The sequence below is a fragment of the Scophthalmus maximus genome, chromosome 13, assembly GCF_022379125.1.
Source record: "Scophthalmus maximus strain ysfricsl-2021 chromosome 13, ASM2237912v1, whole genome shotgun sequence".
Taxonomy (NCBI): domain Eukaryota; kingdom Metazoa; phylum Chordata; class Actinopteri; order Pleuronectiformes; family Scophthalmidae; genus Scophthalmus; species Scophthalmus maximus.
Window position 1 is genome coordinate 7,829,842 of NC_061527.1, and position 25,871 is coordinate 7,855,712.

Here is a 25,871-nt window from a genome sequence, read left to right on the forward strand (position 1 = left end):
GTACAATATTCTCTGATTTCAGCTTCTTAAATGTGAATATTTTCTGGTTTCTTTGCTCCTCTATGACAGTAAACAAAACATAATTTTGGGGTTTGTGGAAACACGATTGACATTTATCACCATTTTATGACATTTTATGGACTGAACAACTAACCGATTAATCGAGAAAATAATTGAAAGATTAATCGATTATGAAAATGGTCGTTAGTTGCGCCCTAGTTACATTTATGGACTGAGGAAAAGATCAGGGAATGTACCTTGTCACTCGTGTCTTATTGGAAAGGGACCTTTCAGATTGATTAATTCCACTTTACAGTTTGCACAAACTTGCACAACATCTCTATTGCAAGATCTATGAAGACTTTCAGTTCCTTTTTTATTTTGTCTTTTGTTTTTAACTACGGATACTTCAACACATTTAAAGTTTCTTTTTAGCTTTAAATATGGATTCATTGCTCATTTTCTTTTACAGAATAACCATGGCTATTTAAAACTGAAGAAATGCTTAGAAGTGGCCTTCAAGATTTATAATATTTACACAGAGAATTATGGTTTACTCTCAAAAAGTCTTCAAAATTGTAGTTTATCATAAGTCAAATATAACGGCTTATTACAAAGCAGTAATGAACTAAATTATTTTAATTTAGAGCTGCTTAGATCAGCCTCATAATCAATAAATAACCTTAACTTTAACAGCCAGTGTATGAATAGTTTGCAAAAACATAACAAATAAAGACTTACTGTAACTATTAATTGAACTGCATTAATGGACCTTTATAACATCATTTATCATAATGTCACACAAAAAAATCAAGTTTGATGTCTCATTGTGCAAAGAAGTTGATATATTGACTTGCAGTGACATCAGTGCTTCCCTTACAGTAAACAGTTGTGTACCTTAGCAGATGGCGTTGACGAAAACTTTGTTCACACACTCACAGGGCAGATATTGTTTTGGACTCTTCATCAAGTTCCTTTTTTAAATGTTTTTTCCTCTCTTTCCTCTGACGCAGACCAAACCGACGCCCGCCGGTGAGTCTAAACCTGCAGATGAGAGCGGATGTGCTGGTGGCGAGGATCAGGGGGGCTGGAACATGGGCCAGGATGACAGCGCAGTCCACGGAAAACACCTCCCGCCATCTCCACGGAGACAGCCCAACAAGAGCAGCCTGAAGGTGTCGAAGAAACCTGCGGCAGCTCCTCCTCCGGTGCCCGTCACCGCCGCTGCAGCCCCGGCCCGGGCCGCCAATGTCTCCAAACCCCTGTCTAGTCCTCCGCAGCCCAACTCTTACTCAGACCCTCACCTGTTACCTCCAGGACGACAACCAGGACACCGCTTCTCCTACTCGCCCGTGTTGTCCGACAGACTCACGGCCGCTCCGCCGTCTCCCACCCTCTTTCACACTCACAGTTCTCCAGCACCGATTTCTCACCCGGACCAGTCCCCTGGTCCAGCGGGCCGGTCCCGGGCCATCTCAGACCCCCAGGCCTGCACTGAGCCTCCTCAAACCCAGACCCAGAACCAGACTTCCTCCACCAGCATCCTGAGGAGGAAGGTGCTGTCCAAGGAGGTGGTGAGGCACTACCAGGAGAAGGCCCTTCAGAGGCAGGGCAGCAAGGGCCACCGGGAGGGCGAGAGGTGCCCGTCGAGGCACAGACAGTCCGCTATGCCGGTCCCGTGGGAGAAGGAGGTGTCCAAGGAGGGGCTCCTGGGGCTCGGCCTGTGTCTGGGTCAGGGTAGAGGCTCCGGGGCAGCGGTGGGTCAGGATCAGGGCCTCCTCGAGGAGATTGAGGCCCGGTGTTGCCTCGGCTCGGTCGTCCACACCAGCCTGCAGCTCTCGCAGGTTCACTGCAACAACAGTCACCACCAGGTCCAGGGCAACGCCACGGACGAGTCCTGAGGGACGTCACAGACTCCGAGTCTGGTTCTGATGAAACACGCTCACTGTTATTCGTCTGTAACGATCGGCTGCAGACTCAGAGGACATGATCAGTTCTGAAGTTGTGTTGTTTGTTTGTTTTTTATCTCGACACCCTGCCATCAGGAAAAGTCACAAACCAATCTGATGTCGTATAGACAGACACGACGGAAAAATCATGCTCTGCAGAGTTCTCCATCTATCCTCCATCTTTGTCTTCATATGATAAGATCCCTGATTTATGAGGAAACGACACCTCACATTGGAACATAAATATCTCAACGTGTTTCCAAAGTTAGTCAAGAAAACTCAAAAGACAAGGTTACCAATCGAAATTCAGCAAAATTTCAAATTTGTTTTAGAAAACGGGTTAAAATAATGTAATCTTACCACAGTGGCAGTATCTTCCTTCCATGTGATATGGGTGATGAAGTATCACAATGTCAAATTTACAAAGTTTGAATTTCTCAAAATGCGTGAAAAATTGTCTGAACTGTGATAGTAGCAGCACAAAAACACAAACGCTCCACTTGATTTAAGAAATGAACCCAAATTACAACTGCAAACAACAGTTTTTTGCAGCAGGTTTACTCACCATACTCATTTTTACCTGTAATCATCTACATTTCTGAACGACGCATTGTAACACAGAACGGTGACCTACGAATTATAATTTTTTTGCACAAAGTATATGTAGCCAACCTGTTCTCCTCGACTCACCGTCAGTGTTCCAAACATTTCAATTCAATTGAATTTGCACATGATATAATAATACTCAGTTATTACTTAGTTGGTACGAAGCGAAACAGGATTTTGAAACAAATCACACACTATGTAAAACCTATTTTTATTATCACCATGCCTTAAATGGACATGTGATCTGTATATGATACTCTGGTGTCTTAATCCACAGATACCGCCACAGGTACTTTGTAATCAGAACAATGTGCCCGAGCAGCACTGTATTTATCTGTATTAATAGAGTAGTTAATATATGATGTGCTTTGAGCTGATGTTTTAAATTACATTCCAGATTATGAGATGTTCAAACCTCCTCCCCCTCTCTGTGGGGAGATGCAAATACACTCAGAGTTTAAAGGGATGATCTGCTCCTGCATCATCTCCTCCTCTGCTCCGCGTGTTGTCTCTCCTAAATTTCTGCCTTTTTTCACCGATTTCAGCGACATCTCATTCTCACTCTCGCCCTTAAAGACGTTGGCCGGTTTGTCGCAGAGCTCGTGAGGTTTCGGAGTGGATGTACTTTATTCAACTGGCAATACGGTACATGTGTGTTGTGATCGACTCATCTCATGTCAAAGACCCGAACTGGCTGTTCATCGTTCTGCCTCCCGTTGCTTGCAGACTCCCCCGCCCCGTTTGCCCCGTTTGTGGCGCACTGATGATGTCACCTTTTTAAAGTGGGTCACAAACACTGCACATAGTTTCCATTTTCAGTCTTTAAAAAAAACTCTGTGTTTTTGCTGTTTGTCTGGGATTTGTGGACTTTTAAGAAAGATCCAGATCATCGCCAGACTCGTAAGACTCGGGGTCCTCATCGCCGCCGTCCTCGTCCCACACGAGGAAATGCAATCTCTGTCCTTCTAGGTTCGAGTCACACACACTGTAATGATGCAACGCAGTGATTGATGATTGTACTGTAATGCAGCAATACAGCTCTCCTCGGAGAGAAAAAGCTACATGGATGTAATGTGCACAGGGTCGAAACTATTCCTATACCAGACTCTCCTGTGGAGAGAAAACGCCGTGTCCGGAGACTGTGGGCTCCCACCGTCCTCTGAGTCACCGCAGAACCCAGAGACAAGAAGAAAGAGAGAGAGGAAAAGGCTCGTGTTGGGATTATAACATTTATAGTTCGTTGTTCTTACGATTTATGCCAGACGCCAGTCGGTGTGGCAGTTTAATAGCAGCTATTCCTCCACTTTTTGAGTGCTGCTCTGCGTTAACGATTGGCTCATAAAGTCTCTGGCGTGCTTCTAAAAGCCCAGGAATCAGTCCGAGTAATTCCAAAAAGGAAAAGAAGAAAGAAACTGACCCCAGAACAATGTCTGGTACCGGCCTCGTTCATCGCAACAAAGTTTATTTACTATGCAAATATTTAAAAAATGATCAAAAGAGTACTATTCACATTATATTGTAAGATTCTACTTGAACCAAATTATTTTCCCGGCGGCGCGTGAGCCGATTGTTTCAGGCGTGTGTGCTGTGCCTTATACAGTCAGAGGAAGCATCCCGCGCAAATCAACGAGGTTCAGTGTAACAGAGGAGCGTTGTCCGACCACCTCCACACTGTTGAACATCTCTGTGTTTACATGACAGACGGACAAAGGAACCTGACCTGAATGGAACTTTAGGGAACCAGCATCAGAAGGTCATGGGCGTCAGGAGGTTCCAGCTGGAGGCCTCGGTCAGTGTGAATGTTCCCGCCCCGTGTTCTTTCTCTGGGTTATTTTATCCATTTGTGATTGAGGTACTTTCTTTTTGATTGTACTGTCGCGTATAGTTTGTGCTCTCTCTCTCTTTCTTCATCTTGTTTCCTCTCTTTCTTGACCACTGACTCTGAGCTAACTGTAAGTTTCTTTAGGTGATTTTTAACATTGATGGAAAAAAATGATTTGCAACTGAATAGATGTGTATTTTTTCTGGCCTGAGTATATTTTACATGAATAATATATGATTGGTGTTATATGTTGTAAAAAAAAAAAAAAAAAAAAAAAAGAAACCAAGAAAAGACGCCTAATATTTGAATGTTTTAGATTTTATTTTTGAAGAAAAGAAATATAGAGAAAGAATAATAACGGAAATGTCCCATGTAGCCGTTGGAGTTCAGAAGCATCCGACAGAGACTGACACTTGTCCACGGCACAACGCTCCCCGTCGTGTCTGCATGTCCGGACCTGTACGTGTTGTGTTCTGTTTAACCCATGTGATCTTTTTCTTTAGGTATTAATTATCATTTCAGCGTTGAGCACTTCCATCAGATCAAAATACGTTGGGGATGAACATGACACTTGTTCTGCCTTGCCACGGGTAATGTAGACTTTAAACGTCATCTGCCTTTCATGGTACGTAGAGGAAATCATTTCTACCTTTTTCCTTTTTTTCTTTAACCATTACATTTAGCCATAGAGGTTTTTCGGGAGAGATAATTGAGTGGAGGCGGATGTGAAGAGCTTCAGTAGCTCTGTTCCTGTTTACACTCATGTACAAGGGTGAAAAACAGAAATGATTGTCAGGGGATTTGCATTTCAATGTCTAAAACGCTTGTGACAACTAAAGAAGCCCAATACTCCAACAATATGGTGTTTAGTAAGAGTTATCAATAAACATATAGTAAGTATAAGTGTCCCTGAAATAGAAAATCTGGAGTGAGCGGGACGGACGACGTAGCAGCTTTTTTTTGTTTTACAGACAAACTATGATGGTTTGGACTTTACCAAGGCCAGCGACTTCTTTAGTGTCATTTCCTGTTGTGGGTGTTTCTGAACGATGACTTGACCCTGCTCTTCTTTGCCATTTACTGATTTCCTTGATTCTGTGCTCGAACGCATGTTTTCATCGAGAACTCAACGGAGGTCAATCTGATGATGTGCTATTGACGAGTAACATGGTTCAACTGCACGTGATGTATGCACTGTGAACTCAAAATAAATGACACTGTTTCAGTCTTATGCATCACTGGAATCTTTTTTGTGTATCAGCGGGTAGAATCATAATATGTGGGGGAGGAAACTTGCATTTTATTTTACAAAATTGCCTAATGTGGTTTATTGTGTAATAACAGTTCACGTGGTCGGACAAACCAGAGCCCCTGAACTCTGTTGTTCATCTTTTGGGCAAATTTGTTTGATACTTTAAACTTTATTACATTATCTAGCTCCAGCATCTTCATCATCTCTTTTGATTAGTGCTCACATATTTGTGGATCGATTCATTACACCGATCCTAAATGCATTAACACTTTGTAGACAAAAAAAGAAAAACAAATAAAATTGACTTTAATTAACCGGAGGATTTTACAGACATTTTGCCGACAAAGCTACAAAATAAAATTCACATTTTTCAAAATAATAATAAAGGGGAATGGTCAGCACACACAATCAACATTAGAACTGAGCCTGGACAGTTCTCGTTACTGACGGTTCACAAATCTGTTCTCGACGACGGTGAAAATGATCCTGTATAGACACGTAATACACAAAGAATTACCTATAATAAATACATACATTGTCATAATATTGTCACTCATTCCGCTTGTTTCCGGATGAGGTTTTAAGACAAAGTGTGTGTGTGTGTGTGTGTGTGTGTGTGTGTGTGTGTGTGTGTGTGTGTGTGTGTGTGTGTGTGTGTGTGTGTGTGTGTGTGTGTGTGTGTGTGTGTGAGATGATTTTTTTTTTTTTCTGTGAGTCCTCACTGGTCCATCAACTCCAAGAATATGGACACAGAGATTTGAGAGACTCGATACTTCCTGAGCTCAAAATCTTTTGCGTGTAGACGGATGATGTTCAGCCGGAAGGTGACGCCAGGTGCCAAACATCTCTGGGAGATGGATGAAACACAAGTCTTTATTGGTCCCCTCAAACATAATCTGATCCGGGGGGGGGCTCCACCCACCTCAGCGCTGCCAATACTCCTGATTATTGTCCATGCCTGATCATTCACACACCTACTGTACTGTAAATCTCAAACGCACCCTATGAGTTGCAGCTGCGTCAATCTGTCAGAGGCAGTGGCCAGTCTGTTAATATAATATTGTGTTTTTGTACAATCACTAATGACATAATATAAGATATTTTGAAAAAAACGACTTACTTTCTACTTGTGAGGCATTCCAGGCACACATGAAGGCCCTGTAGTGGCCGGAGCAGGCGCTGAGTTGACCTGTGCTGTGGGGCCTGCTCCGAGCACTGGGCTATCTTTCTTTCTTCTGTTTTTTTTTTCCCCACAAAGGATTTTACAGACTTCCAGCATTTGTATTTGCAAGTGATGAAAGAAAGCCGTCATGTCAGAGTGGAGTTACAGCGACATGAAAAACCCTGGTTCCATGCACAACCCAGATATTCGATCACCATTTGAGCCTGATGTACGTACATGATATCAGGTGTGTTTCCTGAATAACTTCGAGGACGCGGTCATCGCCCTGCGTGTGGCGACCGCCGCCCCCCCCCCGTCTGCCTCTCATATCAGTCTCTCCACGGGCGGCGGCTGGGTGATGCTCCACATCTCCACCCGCGATCCCTCCTTCTCCTGCCGGCTGGGGCTGTAGGTGCCGCGGGTGGCGCGGCGGTTCAGCGCCACCACCAGTCCCACCGAGCTCAGGACGAAGGCCAGCAGCAGGACGACTGACGCCAGACCGATGGACAGTAAGAGGTCAGAGGTCAAACCCTCAGAGGTCAGCTGCGGGGGAGGCGGGGAAAGAGGAGTAGATTCTTACAAGAATTTTTTTTTAAAAAAGAAGAAGATGTTCGCACACGCTTCTCTACGCCATGCACACTCTTACACACACTTCTCCTCTCCTGACTGGCCTCACACACTACACCAGGCGCTCCACGCGCGCCGCCAAAGTGCTGATCGTCGACGTGTTCCCCGGCTCGGCAGGTGGGCCGCGGCCACCGGCGGCCTCGAGCTGCCGCGGGCCGAACCCGCCCTCCGTCCGCCGCCTCTCGCGCAGCTTGGCCACGGCCAGCGCCAGCCCCGCCGCCGCCACTATCGCCAGGCCCACGAGACACGGTGTCGCGATGGCAGCGACCCGCGAGCTGTGCGGAGCGCGCTCTGTCTGTGGAGGATCACACACATGCGGGCGATACATGCTGCCTGATGATCCCATCAGCACAAAACACTCCAAACACGCCGAAAGCAGCTCGCTCACACATACACACACACACACACACACACACAGGTGATTCTTTTCAAGCAGGGAAGAAAAGCTGTTGTGCGTACAGTGTCTGAAGGCGTTTGAATGATTCGTGAAACCTCCTGCAGATTCATTTTTTTTTTAACTTGCGGCCCCGGGGCCCTGCGATCTGCACACACACCACAGACACACAAACACAAAAACACCATCACCACCAACCAACCAGGAAAACACGAGCTCCCCAGCATGCAAACACAGATTCCCTGACCTCGCCAGGCCAACCCAGTGAATCACGGGTGAAATCAAGGCTTCCGGTGCAGCGGGTGAGCGATTGTTAACGTTCATCAAGCAGCAGCAGCAGCAGCAGATGCACTTACGTGGGTGGTTCTGGTCGGTGTGATCGTCGTGGCACTCCGAGCGGCTGATGAAAGGTTAACCGACAGCACAGCAGCTCTAAGTATCACTCCTGCGCAACACACACACTACAATTTCTGGCTGACACCCCCTTCGCGACTGGAGCGCCGCACTCAGCCTGTCAGGTTGACACAAGGCTGTGTGTCGGGGGAAGGACATCTCAGAAGTCAGCAAACTTATATACCGAGCAATCAATGTGGAAACATAATTCTAATAAAAATCCAACCACTCCATAACCCCGAGGCAAAAAATAACCTCCACTGGCGCTCGATGCTGCGTAAGACGTTACACTTCCTCTCCCCTTTGCTACAGGTTCTTTGTTGACTCCCGGAAAGTGCTTACCTGTCACCGCGGCACAGTTGGCTGCCAGAGCGAGTGTGACACAAGCGAGCCGGAGCAGCCTGCAGCCAGGACCCGCCATCAGTCACCGACTGCCACACACACACACACACACACACACACACACCGACACAGAGACGTCTGACTAACCAGTCTCTGAGGTACACGGCGAGGCCGCCCTGGAGCCTCGGCAGTGCCGCTGCACACACACACACACACACACACACACACACACACACACACGCACACACGCACGCACACACACACACACACACACACACACACACACACACACACACACGCACACACACACACACACAGAGGGATGGCAGCTATGCTTCCCTGCTGTCAGCACTATCAACCTGTTCTCTGTGTGTGTGTGTGTGTGTGTGTGTGTGTGTGTGTGTGCCTCTGCAAGATAAGCTGCCCTCATACGTTTCTGTGAAGCAGGCCCAACTTCTGTGAATGCCACCAGTTCTCTGCTGAAGCTGCACTTCAGCGGCAGATGCGGCTCTTTCTGCTGGCGAAAGCACATTTCCCTCTCAGTGCTCCTCTCGGTGCGGACGGCCACATCAGTGCCGACACTGAAAAACTGCTCCCCAATTCCTCCCCCCCCCCCCCCCCCCCCCCCGTTTCCCGCACCATCAGGTCTGTGACACACACACACACACACACACACACACACACACACACACAAGCGCTCAAAGACTTACAAGATGGGAGAGAAAAGGCAGGTGTACGAGAGAGGAGTGCCGCTGCATACTCACTACAGCATGTGGTTAAAAATATGTGGACACCGGAACGTGACACATGTGAAGACAAAAGATGAAATGGGTTAGTATGAAGACATGAAGGAAATGTACAAATGAACAGACGTGGAAAATGAACAGATGTAGAAAATACGGAAATGTCCATTTTCGTCACAAACTTTATTTATTTTTTAAATTTTTGTCCTTCATAGATGCAAACAACGTGGATATTTGATCCCCTTCGGATATTTGATCCCCGTCCTCCACATGTGAGGATAGATTGTTCCAGGTCCATCTTTAAACAATGGTCAGGTTCCTATGTGAATACTGTACTGTGTTCTGTTCAAACAATCCTAATGCGTTTTAAGTGAAAGAGGAAAAAAAGGCCTACAGCTAAAACGTACTCAAACCGCAGTCCGGTTTAAAGGCGTCGGGTCGTCCATGTACAGGAGGCAACATCCAAAGTTACAGTCTCTGAGCAGCAACTTTTTTTTATCACTATCACTTCACTGCAGCTCAACAGGGAAACAGTGTCAGTGGAAACGCAGGAGGATTTTATGTTAACCAAAAATGACGAGATGTCTTCTTGATTTGACACACTCAGCTGCGGCCTCATATTTGAACGCACATTAAAAAAACATAAGACTATTGTTTGAAGACATTAACGAAAATCTGTCCTTTCGCCTGGCTCTGTGCACAATAGCATTGTGATGTAAGAACAAAAGGAAAACAGGAAATAGGATGCCATAAACCCTCTTTTCATAAACCGTGAACATGAACCTCAGACCAAAAGGCCGATGGACGGCGACAGGCGACTGTGTGTCTCTGAACTTGGTCTATTCTGAGATGCACTAACACCACATCTTGTTAAGAGAGATTAGGTGTCCATGTTGGGCGTCAGCCGGAGTCGACGTCAGGGCGGTCACGATATCAACGAGGAGAGGATCAGTGGCAGGGAGGAGCTTCACACAAAAAGTTGGCGAAAATTGGACAACTGAACCAAAGTGCGGGAAGGAGGATGAAGTGAGAAGAGATGAAAAGAGGACAGACAACAGGTCGATCAACGAGAGAGAGATTTCGTTTTATTGGACGACAACAGAGACAGAGACTGGAACACCAGGACAGAACGTGACGAGGGAGAGACAGAGACAGAAGTCACATGTAGTAACGAACACGGAGGATTTGAGACGACGGACACATGCGGGGTCCAGCGGCCGAGCAGCGCTACGCGGCAAGTGTTCGTAGGTGTCGATGGAGCCGAGCCGCGGGGGATTCAGGCTCCACAATGCCTGGTTGCCTCGCACAGGAGGGTTTACAGACAGAAACTTCTTCTTTGGTGCAAAACAACGCTCAGCAGTCAGTCACTCACACACTCACACACAGACACACGCACACGCACGCACACGCACGCACACGCACGGAGCTCTGAATGCGCATCAAGACGTCGCGACTTGTCGTCGTCAGCCCCTGTAGGTGCTTCGGTGGCTGTTTGTGAGAGTTCACACGCGCATCCGCACGGAGCTCCCGACATCCGGTTCAGACGAACACTGACGGGATGTCCCTCCGCGACAAACATCGCAAACAACACACAGTTTTTTTACACATGTGCCTCACTTCCCCCAGAACAGCGCTCTGTTGAATGTAGACTATGTTCTCTGCCTTTGAGACCACGGCAGCGGCGCCGCACGCGCCTCGTTCCACACGCACACACACACACACACACACACGCGCGCGATTATTTGATTGGTCGATCGACAGAAAGCGAGCGGCTTTCAAGCTCCCCGACGTGATTTATGGAGGGACGACCGTCTCTGTGATCCACGCCTAGGCGTTTCAGGAACAAAAAACCTATACGACACACTAGAGGAAAGGGAAAAGGTGAAAAAGCCTAGTATGTCTCCCTTAAAATAAGTAAATTCAATTGAGTAATTTAAACAGAGATATTAAATAAAGTGCTTCTGATGACCAAAGTCTAATTTTAAGGCACAGAAACAGCTCTGTGGTTTCATGTGGTGTATATTAAACCCTAATATGAGCTGATAAATGCCTGGTCCGGGCTCCCGGTGAGTAATCACTGACAGAACTTCAAGTTCACCCGCCTCTGTTTAAATAGTCCCACACACACACACACACACACACACACACACACACACACACACACACACTCACTCTCACACACACACACACACACGCGCGCGTGCGCGCTCAGTCGTTTCCCCCCCAGTCCACCTCGGGCTCGTCGTCCAGCCTGAGGATGAGGTAGGACAGCAGCTGGAAGAGGTTCTGCCACAGCAGCAACGCCACGTAAAAGTAAATGTCGCTTACGTCCATCTGGCACGTGTCTCCAGCGAAGCTCATGTCGCACATGCAGACGAACTTGTTGACCAGGTTGCGGCAGTAGCCCCCGTTCAGGCAGGGGTTGGACTGGCACTCGTCCACCTCCTGCTCACACCTCCACACACACACACACACACACACACACACACACACACACACACACAATACAAGAATCCACAGTTAGGTCAGAGACACTTTGTTCTTCGAGGGAGACTTCAAACTTTTGAGAGTTTTGAGATATTAGTACTTTAGTTGAGTATTTCCATGTTATGCTTCCTCGTACATTTCATCTGGACTTTGCCCTCCACATTTACCTGACAGCTATATGGCTAAATTTTCAGATTAACATTTTACACAAAAACATTCACAGTGTACTAACAGGGTTATAAAAAAACACAGCGATCAGTTAAAAGATTTAAACCTGTGGTTCTCGACATTTGTGCCTTTTTTGCCTGATTTTGTTTTCAAAGATCATTAGTCAGTTTACAAGGAAACAGACTACTCCCTAACTGTTTCACAGTTCTTTCAACTTCAATTTGATCTCTTTACTGTATTGTGTCGGTATGTGTGTACTTTTGAGAGACTTTTTCAAATTTGCACTATTCATGCATCAATGACAAATGATGTGGAAATGTTTGACACTAAAAACCAATAAAAACATTTTTGTTTTAAATGAATATATATATTTATGTATTCTTCCTCTACCCCTGCTACCAGGTTACATTGGACGTGCACCTGCATGAATATACTGGTCAGCTGTTTGCCTCATAAGAAGCAAATGGGCTAAAGCTTGTGAAGTATGAATGGAGGAGCTGACGTCCGTCTGCACTACGTAGGCAAATCCCATTTTCCCTGGATCCATTGGACTTATTTACAGGTTTCGACCGGGTCATAACGGTGTATTTTCCCTCTCTCTCTCCTACCGGTGTCCGGTGAAGCCCGGTGGACAGTCACACGACAGCTCTCGGTCGGTGCAGTTGCCGCCGTTGAAGCAGGTGTAGTTTCTGGTGTCGTCGCCGCACACGGACACCGGCAGCTTGGGTCGCCTGGCAGGGTCAGAGACAACCACACACGGACGGGGGTGAATGCATGTTTTGGTTTTTCTCGAGGTCAGTAGCCAGTATATATATAGTATATGGTACATATAGTAGTCAGGGTATTTCATCTCGCTGGATCGGGGGAGCAGAGATCAGGCCAGACGGGGGCTGCATTGTTCCTCACGGGGGGGGCAAAGAGGTTTAGGAGGCGAACAGGACAATAAGATTAACGACCTCCAGCAGGACGTCCAATCACAGGAATGAAAACAACAACAACAACAACAATTTGTCCTTCGGCTCTTTTGCCTTGTGTTTGCCACAATGCACAGCAGCGCTGTTCCAGAATGTTATGAATCTGAGGGGAAACTTGAAGTTCATCCCCTCGAGGGCAACAAAAATATCTCCAAATGCACAAAATATTTTGAAAATATAAAATATAATTAAATATTAAAGGGTGCAATTTTGGTAGGAGAAGTTTTCATTGAGATGCCAGGAATACATTTGGAACTACAACTGTCACTCATGTCACAGGCCCCGTTAACATTAGCTCTGCTCGACGTTTTGTCGCACATTTTTACGAAACCAAAAGAACCCACCGGGACACGCGACAATTTGAGCGACAAATATCTGACAGGGAACAAATGGCGAAACACCTGAGGAATAGGAGGAGAAAAAGAAACAACAACGACGACGACGACGAGGAGTACTTACACTTTTCTGACAACAATGTACCACGGAATCTCTTCAGTGCGTTCGCTGCAGAGGAACAAGAAGAGCGGCGGCGGGGTGTGGGTAGAAAGAGACACAAACACAAAGAAGTCATTCTGATGAAAACTTTACAGCGTTAGACGTTCCCAGTTGAAGGGGAGACGTTTGTCTCGGTGGCCCGCTCGGCGAGACACGTGCAAAAGGGTTTTTTTCCTGTGCAGGAGATGCAAAAAAAAGAAATGCAAGAGGCTGTGTGTTTACAGGATAAATGGTTGGAGGCGTTCCCCCCGCTGGCTCTCCGAGGCAAGCGGCAGATGACAGGGGAAAGAAGCCGCCGCTGAACCAGAGAGCCGTGTGTAGTGAGACGCGGCGGCAGACTGAGGCCTTCGCTGGCTGACACTAGAATAGAGAATGCGGCTTCTGAGACTCGCACCGCGGGCGTGGTTGGAGAAGCCGAACAGAGGCCCACATGCGGAGACGCTTACAGTGGAGGGTCTCTGTGTTGCGTTGCGTTGCGTTGCGGCCCCTTGCACAGTTTTGGAACATTTATTTGTGTATTTTGTGTTCACCTGATCTAACTAGGCTTCCAAAACTGTTCATAGCAGAGCAAAGTCATCTTCAAAGCGTGAAATATTCTTATTGGGATTGTCTCTCTCTACTATTTTCATTATCTTTAATTCTTTTAGCTTTTTCACTATACCCAGAAAAACACACTTACTTGCAGAAGGGTCCGGTGTAGTTCTCAGGGCAGAGGCAGGCGTACCTGTCTGGCCCGTGCAGGCAGGTGCCTCCATGGGCACACCGGTGGTTGTCACACACGTCCACCTCGTTTTCACAGTCCACGCCGCCGTAGCCAAACTCACAGGCGCACTCGTAGGTCCGCCCGTTCACGCTGCAGTTGCCGTGGACGCAGGGGCCGGGGGCGCAGGTGTCGGTGAAGAAGTCGCAGCGCCGGCCGGCCCAGCCCTCGGCGCAGCTGCAGTTGTAGGTGTTGAAGTGGTCCTGGCAGTGGCCCCCGTTCAGGCAGGGGTTGGGCTCGCACACGGGGGCCCCGCTGCAGCCGAGGGGCGGCGCGCGCGGCGACGTCCGGACGAACTGCTCGGCCTGCAGGCGCGGCAGGTTCACGTCGGCGGAGCCGGCGTAAGACAGGGCGATGCCGCCCAGCTCCACTGTGCCCAGACATCCCACCAGGGACCAGCCGGCATCCGGGGCCAGGCCCCCCAGGAAGATATCCACCCCCTGCCTGAGGAAGTCCATGTTGCCCCCTTGGTTCCGGGAAGTGCTCGCTTCCTCTATGTCATCGTCCAGGGACAGAGTCCAGCGGGAGGCGTGCGCCCACGGCGCCGCCATGAACACGTGGACACTGTGCCACTCGCCATCACTGACGATCCTCCGGCTGCTGAGGCTGACCGTCGACACGGCCTCCCCTCCCTCCCCTCCCTCCGCCTCGCTCTCCTCTGCAGCGGCGGTGCTCTGCAGCTCCACGGTGAGGAAACCGTCCTGGACGGAGAGCGTGATGAACGCCGAGTCCTTCTCTGCATGCAGGATGGCGGCGTTGCGCCTCCGCGTGCGAAGGTTCAGGGAGAGGCTGGTCAGATTGCGGACAATCTGGCCGTTTCCCCGGTAGGACATGACAGTGCTGTCGTTCAGGAAGGTCGCACTGGAATAGCCTGGGAGATGAGGGGACAATAGTTGCCATTTATACTTGCACCCTTAACACTTCCTTTGTCACATGGCATCTCATTATCTACTGGCTTTATCACCAGAATACAACAAGTGTATTGAGATTTCTAATTTAGAGATCTGAAAGACAACAAACACGTGGCCTGTTTGATAACACTAAAATCCTTTTACACAACTATATGAGGTCATTTATCACAACTACGTGTAAGGAGCAGGTAAGTGTATCAGTGAACAGGGGCTGGCTCACTGCAAGACAGACGGGTGACACAGTAAATCATCACTAATCCCCGCAAAAGAAAAGGATAATCTGGCCTCGGGCCAATCCTGCTTCATCAAGCACACATAGTGAACCGCGTGGGCAGATTGAGGCGCGTGTTACATGGTCACCGGCAATCCCACAAAGAAGGTCAAGGATTAAGTAATGTACATATATGGTCCAAGAGGTAACCAACTCCGTTTTGGGGTTCGGGGGTATTTCAGAAGAACGTGGAAGCAAAATTCATAGTAACAGACCTGAAGCTGAAGTGATTGAAACCACAAGCTCCTCAAAAAAATGTTTACTGACGTAATAAACTGAATTATTTTTCGTGACCAGTGAGTCGCCCTCTGCTGGTGATTCCAGAGAACACAGGCTTCTTCGGGCACGTCCACATTGGCTTCACTCTCTGGACCCGGCGGCGACTACGTCAATTTTTCGTACACACGTCGTCTATGTATTTGGACTCCACTTACATTCGTATCCTTGGTTCAGCATCCTGCACTCTGACTCTGCGGGACAGGGGGACAGCTCGCACCACCGGACCTCTTCACAGCGCCGCCCTGAGGTGCTCGGGGGGCAGCTGCAGGTGAAGTCGTCCCACGTGGAGTAGCACATCCCCCCGTTGAGACACGGGTTCCTCTGGAGATGAGACATTCATATAGAAAAATATAACCAATGTCGCATGGCGTCTAACTGTACTGTGTAGGAACTGGTGAGTTTATTCTACTCACACTGCAGGCGTTGTCCCCTGAGCACCCGGCGGTCACGTTCTCCATGAACTCCAGAGGGTAAGATCTCACGGACGTGTCCAGCCCGAAGAATTGCAGCCTGCTGTCATTGATCCTCAGGTCCTGGATACAGCCTTTAAAATATCCGCCAAACGCTGAGGTGGCCCTGCTCTCCGACAGGCCTCCCACGTACACAGTGTCTCCCGCTCGGACACGGACTGTCCGGATCTCCACGTCGCCCTGTTTCTGGGCGGCCACGTGCAGCGCCATGCGGCCCTCCGCCACCTCCACGCTCACGAAGTGCACCTCCCCGTCGTCGACCGCACTCTCCGCCCTCAGGCTCTCAGAGTCGTTGACCTGCACCGTGACCCTGCCGCCCTCCAGCCACATCTGCATGTACTGGCCGCCGCCGCCGCCGCCGCCGCTGCTGCTGTTAGCCAGCGCCAGGAGGAGTCCGCTGTGCCTTCGTGTGCGGAGGAAGAGGGAGATGAAGAGGCTGTGACCCAGATCATCAGCGACCGTGAACGCAGCGTGACTGTGCGAGTCCTCGTTCCCGAAGCGCGCCGTCACATGCTCTGCAAAAAAAGGCGAGGAAAAGTTGACGGGGATGAGACAGGAAATGTGTTTTGTCAGAGAAGAGCAATTTGTCTGGTTTTCAGCATCGGGAAAACATCTTAGAAAACTTTCCAGCTCTTATGTGACATTAGATTGATTACTGAGGACAAAAGCTGGTTCACAAGTTCAAGAATATCATGTAGTTGAAGTTTTTTGCTTGTAGTGAAAACTAATTATTCAGTTTTTATCTTCAGCTCAGGACTGTGATTTGAGCGGGGGGTTTTTTCGTCATCTGTTCTGAGAAGTATGACGCGTTATGACAGATTGTGGCGCCACCAAAACTTTCAACTAACTGAGGGGGGGAAAGGTCATTCAAGCAGTTTATGCTGCGGTTCAAAGAAGAACGGACACAGACAAGAGGAAATCTAAGCAGCCACCAGCCCTCATGATCTGTGCACGCCGTCAGCACTTTCTCCTGCGGTGTGGCCACCTGATAAGCAACACTGAGGACACGCAGAGAGGTCATGCGGAATGTGGCATGTCGTGCGGAAGCTTGGACTTGTGTGCATGCGGACACTTTGAATGTCTGTGCAGTTAGGTAAATGTGATCCCATCAGACGCTGCGCTCGGTAATCTGCTCGGATAGACTCAGGATGGCTATAGATATCCTCAATGGAAAAACTGGAACTATGTAATGATATTTTCAGGGAAAACTTTTGTGGAAAAACTGCAAACCAATTTATTAAAATATATATATATATATATATATATATAAATTGTCACTCATTTCCTGATGGTCAGTTTTCCGCAGCTCAGTGAACTGGGGTGTAATTTCCCTTCAGTGTTCCTCGGTGTACTTTTAAAATAGAATCTCTTATATCCTTAATCCAGCGCGTCAGATAAGAGGATCGCTGTGTCTTTTCTTTACCGTGGCTTCTGACTGGCCTCATCCCTGCTCCGCTCTCCCATCTTCTGCTACACATCAGCAACCGAGGAGGTTATTTAATGACCCGCCGAAGAGCTCTAGTGAGCGTGACTTTGTGGTATTTTGCTCTGTCCCTCAATGAAATTGACAAAAAAAAAAATCTCAAAGCTTAATTATGATGCCTGATATCTGATTTCTGGTGACAAAAATGTCTTCACGTTGTCGTTGTTTTGTTGGTACAACAATCAAACCCAATCTGATGGCACTAATAGATCTACGACTACAGCTGGAGACATACCCTCCTCACAGTCCGGCCCCTCGTACGGCCTTGGACACCTGCACTGGTAGCTCTGCCACAGGTTGACACACTGCCCTCTGTTCTGACAAGGCGCGTCCAGGCAGCGGTCTCTGTGGCTGCAGCCCAGGGACACATTCACGGCAGAGTCGCTCAGCCACTCCCCGGGGACGACGAGCTGCCAGTCCACGAACACGTCCCGCATGCAGCCGATGAATGCCGGAAGCGGGCCGTCGTCACTGGGGCCGCTTGAGTCCTGAAGCACTCCTCCAATGAATGTGTTCTGGGGGGACGACTCCAGTCCCACCAGGGGGCCCTGGACTGTGGCCGCCTTGTGGCACGGCTGGCTCCCGCAGCCGCCGGCGGCGTCCAAAAGTTTCAGGCTGAGCACCCAGTTTTCGAGCACGGCCTCCGCGGAATGCCACTCTCCATCCGTGACACTGTGTGGGAGCCCCAGCGCCTGGCCGGGGCCCTGCACTTCAGCCGCGGCAGAAGCCTCCTTCCTCAGAGCGAGACGCAGCCGCCCTCCCTCCAGCTCCAGGCTCAGCAGCAGGCCCCGGTTGCTCCACTGGAACAACAGCGCTCTGGGTAGAACGGTCCTGAAGCTCAGGGTGACGTTGCAGGAGACCGCCGCGTCCGCCAGGGGACTCTGAAGCAGCAGGTAGCCTCTGCGCTCGAAGGAGAACGTGGTGGGGGTGTCGCAGAGGGGTCCGCTGAACCCGGCGGTGCAGGAGCAGGTGTAGCCCTGAGTCCCGTCCAGCAGGAAAGGAGAGCAGGAGCCTTGGTTCTGGCATTCGTGTCCCTCGCAGCCCACCAGCCTCACGTCACAGTTGACACCCCCGTAGAGAGTTCCATCAGGACCCTGCTGGAGGCAGTGGCAGCTGTGGCCTCCAACGTGGCCCTCACACCTGCCCCCGTTCTGGCAGGGACTGGGATCACACTGGTCTATCACCTCCTGACAGAGGGAACCTGTCGGCGCAAGAAAAACAACAACGTTACGTCGGGCAAACTCACAAATTCATTGAAACTATGAGGCTGCAGCTGCGGAGCGAATGTGAGACGTCTCTGCAGATGTAAACCATGCCGTCGTGGATGAGTCCGCTCATTGGAAAGGTAATCGTCGTCTTGTGAGCAAAACCATTTCCCCGATGTGAGTTTGACACTGACAAAAAAGTCGCACTGATGCATTATGCTGCTGTGCCATTACGTGAAACATGCCAATGTGTTTCCCCCCATTTAATTCCATATCCTTGTGTCGTGGCTCTTTTTCTTTGGTGCCTTACTTGCTTAATAAGGGACTTTACTAGTCCATGTACAATCCCCTACAGATTGTTAGTTTGTGTTTGTCTGGAGAACTCTTTGCATGCATTGTTGTGCTACAGATGCTTTCAGATTCAAACCTGACCTCGCACTTTGTCATACACAGCAACAACTCTAAGCTCTCTAGCACATAACAACAAGGGCATTGCAGCTTCAAATAAGTTGTTTATCGGTTTTATATTGGTGGTATGGAAGGATAAGAGAATAGATTCCTGTACAATACTAAATATCTATACAAACAAAAACACACGTTTTGTTGTTACCTGCTCCGAGCAACACAATTCCCCAAATCCACGGGGCGGGTGTCCACATCATGCCGTCACTCTTCCCCCCAGAATAGCTGCAAACTTGTCTGACTGCATCATATTAGGTCGCGCGCGCGTGTGTGTGTACAGGCCGCCCGAGTGGAGGTCTGCTCCCCGTCTACTTCTCCACAACCACATAGGGCTGAATAGCTCCAGTCAGGAGACCAGCAAAGCCAGATCCTGGGGATTAAACTAATGCTATTTGGCCACCTGACTGAGTCAGTGCCACAGCGACTGGCAGGTATTCAATTTTTAGAACACAACTCTCAGCAGGCAACAGCTCACCGTCTTACCTACAGTGCTGGATCAAACAAAGTCCGTATGGGAGTCTGATAGCGTCTCTGGATCGAGTCTTGTGAAAGCAGCGGAATGAGATTATGGACTTTTTCTGGTTACATAAGAATGTCTGTATAGTTTGACTGTAACCCTCCACTAATGCAACGATGCAACGTGTCTAGGCACAGATGCAGTGTGAATATGTCAACGTTATTATAAAAGAGTATCATCGATTACATTACCCGAGACCACGTTTGCTTGACCTACTGTAAGTACTCGCTCAGCTAATCTGCACGCTCACATTTCTCACTCAGGCCTTACACAACCACAGCAAGGTCACGATGCAGTTGTGTCACGTAAGGATATTTATAGAAACATTGGCTTTTCATTGAAAGTTATTTTGGTACTATTGTGGACAAAGTACATTGAGTGCACTGAGGTTTTTTTCATGACATTTTAGAAAGATTTTGCTGTTGCAATGCATTTTTGGGATTTGAGTTGTTGACAAACAAGGAAAACTAATCCACTCAAACCAGCGAGGCGGTCTCAGTGGGTGATATGTTAGTCATGTGAAAATAACCTAAAAGTACAACTTGACAGCAAGATACCATTTGGGATGAAGTGATTTGTTATCTGGAGGAATTCCTCTTTCACCTCAACAAGAGATAAAACCGCATACATGTAATGTGTAGAAAAATATTTTCACAAATATTAATATTTTTATATATATATAAAGTATATATTTTAAGTAGCAATACATAACCATTTAAATTGTCCCTCACACTACATCCACTATTATCTTTTAATATATGTATTTATATATCTACATCAGAGTTAAAAACACAAGTCCCCGCATACTGTACTTGAAAAATACTGTATATTTCTCATTAGACTCTTGTGTACTGTGAATGAATTACCCGTGGTTCCTGGGGGACAGCTGCAGATGTAGCCTGCAGCATGCTGCTGGTCATAGTGCTCGGGCAGCAGAGGCTCGCTGCCGTACAGGGCCCGCCACGACCTCTCGATGCAGTGGCCCCCGTGCGCGCAGGGGCCGCTGCTACACTCGCTGACGTCTATCTCACACTGGTGCCCCTCAAACCCTGAGACGAGGACACAGAGAGTGTTTCAGATGGGAACAACGCGCGGGATTGACCGGCCCCCTGTGTACGACGTCCTACGTGGATAACATACAGAGTCAGAATGTCCAGAACAGATTCTGTAAACACAGTATAACCGCTTTAGAACAGTGAGAACAAATATTATACGCTGCTTCATTATGGCTGCATGGGACCCGTGATTAAATACACTTTGCAAACTCATTTCCCACTCTCATCTCGTCTTTATCCTGAGTGTCTCGTGTTTTGATTCACCTGGCCAGCATTCACAGGTGTAGTTGCCCCGACCGTCCTTGCAGGTGGCGCTGTTGAAGCAGGGTTCGGAGTGGCACGGTGGTACTGGTGTCTCACAGTGTGCGCCTGTGAAGGCTGTGTGAGAGCAGTCACAGCTGTATCTGACACAGCGACACAATAATCATGATGATTGTGATTCAGAAATTCAAATAATCACATCGTTTGTTCATAGATGTCAATTTGATTTCAAATGTGTGAATCTGTACTAAACCTAATAGTTCAGCTCCTCCTAACGGCCTCTCTTCTATGGGCTACTTACTCATTCACCCCGTCCATACACGGAGCCCCATTTTGGCACGGCGCCTCTTGGCACTCGTCGATGTTTATTTCGCAGCGTTGCCCTCGGTAACCGGGCAGGCAGGTGCAAGTGAAGCCACCGACGTAGCCATGGCAGCCGCCGCCACTGAGGCACGGCCGTGATTGACACTCGTCAATCTGGACCCCACAAGTGGCCCCTGTGAACATGAAAGCAACACAGATGCCAGGGGGCGGGTTTGCGCCAGACGTACACGAATATAAAAGCTTTTCTGTGGACTGGCTGTGATCATATGCTGACTGCTTTTATCTCACAGCGAGGGTCAGCAGGTGTTCGACAAACCGTACAGTGTAAACAATACGTCCCTTCACTGTAAATGCTTAAAAAATATATATTAACGCCATTCAAAGTGGGGGACGTTTTATATGTACTTTACATTTTTGCTGCCAGAAAAAGTGAGAACACACTCAGTGAACACACTAAACACTTTGTGCCCCTTGAGTTTGTAACAGTGGCTCATATTGTAATCTCACTGGGACAGTCTGACACGAGGGAAGGTTTGATTCATCATAAACTGAGCTTGGACACTGTAAGAACTGCAGTAATTTAAATTTGCAAGGAATCTCCAAATGAAATCGCTAATTTTATGACATCTGCTTTTTAGCGAATGAAATGTCGTCTCCCCCCTGGGATGCCCGTGGTGAGACGCAGGCACACGTTTCTTCCCACTCACCGGTGAACCCCGGCGAGCACAGGCAGGAGAAGGAACCCACTCCGTCCACACAGGTGGCTCCGTTGCCGCAGGGCTGTGAGGCACACTCGTTCACATCGATCTGACAGCGAGACCCCTGGAACCCCGGCACACAGAAGCACGAGAAGCCGTCCCTGCGGCTTCTACATATTGCCCTGTTTTGGCACGGGTTGGATGAGCACGGGTCCACGGTCGGAGGCAGCCTGTCGGCAGATGCACCTGTGAGGAGATCAAGTGAATGTTTGAATATCACTGAGCATCAGATTTTGTTGGCACAAATTTGTATTTTCACTCTTCCTGTTAAAAAAAGACATTTTTTCAATATTTTACTTCTTATTTTGATTGTTTCGGTCTTTGAACAGAATGATTAATAGGCAGTTTGTTTGTTTTTTACAACTAAAAGTGCATTGCATCTTGTTTTTATCTTAAATACTGTAAAAGTGTTAAGTGGTGATTTAAGAAAGTTCCCTAATTTTCCATCACACGGTCAAACACCTTGAGACGCCACAGCTATTCTAAAAGAAAAAAAAAACAGTCTGAACATCCCCTTGAATGACCCACATTTACTTCTGTATATCATAATTGTTTGCATTATTGTACATCAGTGGAGCAAACATGCCACTTCCTATAATGACTTAGATCATGTCCACATGAAGCTCTTTTGTCTCTATCTAGCTATGAAAAAAACCAAACACTTGAGTCCAGCCGTTGTCAGGACAAAGCCACGTTGGGCGTCATGGCTGGTTGCCATGGTGACCAATTCCACTGTTTGGCTCCAGCATTCAGTCTACTTCCACAAATATATATTTCCATAGAAATAGATAGAATGGTATAGAGTTAAAGGGCCTATAATTTGAGGCATTTATTTCTTTACCTTTTGTGGTGTTGTGTTTTAATCATCAGGGTGTTAATGGCATGAGTCCAGAGATCTGGGTTTGAGTCTTATTTCATGCTTTTCATACTAATTAGAGGATCAGCACTTCATCCACGCACAGCAGCACTGATTCTCCAACTGTGCCAGACTTGATGCTGCGTGTCTTAAATCTTGTTTGCTATTAAAAAAAACCAACTAATTCATCATATTAACTTCACTAAAGTTAAATCACATTCTACTGATTTGTTTGATAGAGATTGTTTCTTCTAATTGAAATCAGGCTTTTTTCCCCCACTTTCATAAATTTTATCATATGTTAAGATAATTTTATTGCAATGCAATTCCATACATAGGATGGGTTAGCACTAGTCCACCAACAAAATACACAATTTAAAGAAGTTTAAAGCTACTTTAAAGTTAGACTCCATCAGAATTCCCTTGTGAAAGAACCAAATAAGGCAATAATGTTAATTAATTAAAATTAAAATAATAATTAATTAACACATTTTAAAATTTTGATAGCTGCAGTTTAGAATAGTTGATTCTGATTCCCCCTTAAAAGGCCTCCTAATATTCTCAAATTAAGAGAAAAATAAACCACAATACTCAACATCAAATATGATTATCTGTCTGATTGTGTCATTTCTCCAAATCCAGTTTGCCATGTTAGAGTTTTGGATGTTTGCAAAATATGACTTCTATAAGATATAACCAAGAGTTGGTAAGGTAAAATTTAAAAAGCGAAATTCATTTTGACCTGAAGATCAAACTTCTCATCCTGTCTCCCCGCTTCACTGCTTCCCTCTAGGATCATACATCACATCTACCTTGAGACTTGCCCCCTGCAGCCCCAACAAATATGCAAGAAAATATCAGAGACCAGTGGCACATCGAGGCATTTCAACATTGCCGCACCCCAGGCAGAACCAACGGGACCAGCTCGGAGGCAACGATCCACATAATCTGTGGAATGTGCGGGAGGGGACACGGAGGCACGATGCCTCAAAACAGGAATCAGCTGCTCAAGTGTCGCTTCCATTACATGCTAATCAGACTGCACCACAAATTGTGTAAAGCTCTGTAAGCAACGCATGGAAATTGGCTGGATGTGCCAAAGTGCTTGAGTAAATGTATTTTGCCTGATGGGCGCGAGAAAGATTCGACTTCCTTATGAAGCTGTGCGGCCACAAGTGTGGCTGATATGAGCAGACATATTCCAGCAATCACGCACGGTAATCATCCCTCAATGGTCCAATCAGGCTGAGTGCCGACTGTGAAGACACAGAAGAGCGCAATTACACTTGGTGCTCCGTCATCACCGACTGCGGCTCCGTCTCCTGTCAGTGGTGTTGGGGGTCAATCAGTTCCCCGGACGGCACGCAGGCTTTCTCCTGTAGCAGCTTATACACGTCTAGACGTGGACTCAGCGTGACGGAGGTATGGGCCGAGTGCCCCCAGGGGTGTGATGGAATATCGTGGGTATCAGCGGCGACGCTCTGACCATATGCCCATATTACAGTGGCACGCGTTACAAGGATCAGTTTATAGTGCATCTTCTATATGTTAGACAGACTCTGACACGTTTGTTCAAATGAGAAATAAAACCATGGGAGAAAGTATGTTTGAGGAAATCATGACAAGAGGTGTCTGAGAGATTTGCCTCATACTTATTTTGTTTAAGTATTCCCCTGAGGCAGAGCTCAGAGGATTCAGAGCCGGGCCTGCTCGTTGCCTCAGCTCCATCCAACCGCACATCCCCTCCCCACAGCATGTACGGCTTTTTCTCATGCAAATTCCCTCCAGGGGTCTTTGTTCGGTCCTATCTGCAGACCCTCTGGATTGATGCATGTGGCCCGTGCATCTGTCTGCTTGTGTCAGAGGTGATAAGAGGACTGAGTGTTATTGGGTGTTTTGTGGAGACACAAAAATACATCCCCCCTTCTTGACCCCGTCATCACAACCCAACCCCAACCCCCCACCAATTTCCCCCCGCTCTCTCGCTCATCTGTCAGCACACTGCCCCCCGATGTTAGATCTCTTTTACTAATCTTTAGCTTTTCAGTCCTTAGAAAATGTGTTGGTCACAATAGACAATGATGTCAGCTCACAGCCATGTCATTGAAATTCCAAGCATGGTCTGGTTGAAATGCAAGAAGCCAATCACTTACTACACTCAAACTCGACACAAAGAGGCTGGTATCATATTGGACACTATTTTGATTCCTTCCGATGTTTAAGAAAATGTTTGCTTGACAAGTGTTATTAAAATAAACTTGTTATTAATTAGTATTATTGTATTTGCAGACTTGAGAGAAAGAAAAGTCTCCTGCATAACGAGGGGATGCATCTTACTCCTGTATGAAACTGGACAAATCCCCAAAATAATAATTAGATGAATGCTTTAAGCAGGCTATACAGACATAACAGGTGGTTATAAGTTGATAAATCACAGAAAAGTTATGATGATACATTTACAGCATACAATTAGACGATACAATGAAATAATGAAGAGATTAGCTGGGATAAAAAAAAAATTAAAAAGAGCATTTACTTACCATCTATCACAAACAGAGATGCGATGAGAATCGTGCAGGCAAGTATTTCAAAATGAAGAAACCGAATTAAATCCATAATCGTGCCGGGAAATCATCCTGCTCGTCGTGCGCGGATCCGTCTTCATCTGGCATCTGGCTGCGGCGACTCATCTGTGGTCCCCTCAGATCCACTGGGTGCACACTTCTCCTCCTCTGGAGCATCGTCGAGGGGCCTCCATCACACAGGAGGCAGGAAACAAGACACACACACACACACACAGACACACACACACACACACACACCCACCCACACACACACACACACA

At 47.5% G+C, this 25,871-nt stretch overlaps 2 protein-coding genes across 7 annotated transcripts in view; one reads left to right on the forward strand and one right to left on the reverse strand.

The window, feature by feature from the left end:
* dennd1b (DENN/MADD domain containing 1B) overlaps positions 1-5,612 on the forward strand; it is a 101,881-nt gene extending 96,269 nt beyond the window's left edge. For all 3 annotated transcript variants that reach the window (XM_035648718.2, XM_047337001.1, XM_047337000.1), the window contains one exon: positions 1,014-5,612. In XM_035648718.2, the coding sequence (XP_035504611.1) occupies positions 1,014-1,901 (888 nt within the window). In that variant the 3' untranslated portion in view covers positions 1,902-5,612. The remainder of the gene's footprint in view (positions 1-1,013) is intronic.
* On the reverse strand, positions 4,632-25,777 carry crb1 (crumbs cell polarity complex component 1). 4 transcript variants are annotated; one of them, XM_035648711.2, is made up of 14 exons: positions 25,567-25,777; positions 22,120-22,356; positions 21,390-21,585; positions 21,092-21,231; positions 20,639-20,821; positions 17,824-18,789; positions 16,049-16,620; positions 15,791-15,956; positions 14,094-15,045; positions 13,379-13,423; positions 12,554-12,676; positions 11,619-11,745; positions 7,438-7,713; positions 7,192-7,334 (listed from the first exon to the last, which is right to left on the reverse strand). In XM_035648711.2, exons 1-13 carry the CDS (start codon positions 25,640-25,642, stop codon positions 7,471-7,473), a joined length of 4,026 nt encoding a protein of 1,341 aa, XP_035504604.2. In that variant the 5' UTR covers positions 25,643-25,777; the 3' UTR covers positions 7,192-7,334; positions 7,438-7,470. The 4 variants fall into 4 exon arrangements, with proteins under 4 accessions (XP_035504606.2, XP_035504604.2, XP_035504609.2 ...); XM_035648712.2 differs by having other exon boundaries at positions 7,194-7,334; positions 7,442-7,713; XM_035648713.2 differs by lacking the exon at positions 7,438-7,713 and having other exon boundaries at positions 4,632-7,334.
* Between the last annotated feature and the right edge of the window lie 94 nt (positions 25,778-25,871).

Bases quoted from the DNA above. Each gene is read 5' to 3' on its own strand.
- crb1 (XM_035648711.2), bottom strand. From the start codon at position 25,642: ATGGATTTAATTCGGTTTCTTCATTTTGAAATACTTGCCTGCACGATT. The intron at 15,957-16,048 runs GTGAGTAGAATA...TCTCATCTCCAG, and splicing joins CAGGGGACAACGCCTGCAGT to AGGAACCCGTGTCTCAACGG. The intron at 15,046-15,790 runs GTAAGTGGAGTC...CTCATCTCCCAG, and splicing joins GCTGAACCAAGGATACGAAT to GCTATTCCAGTGCGACCTTC.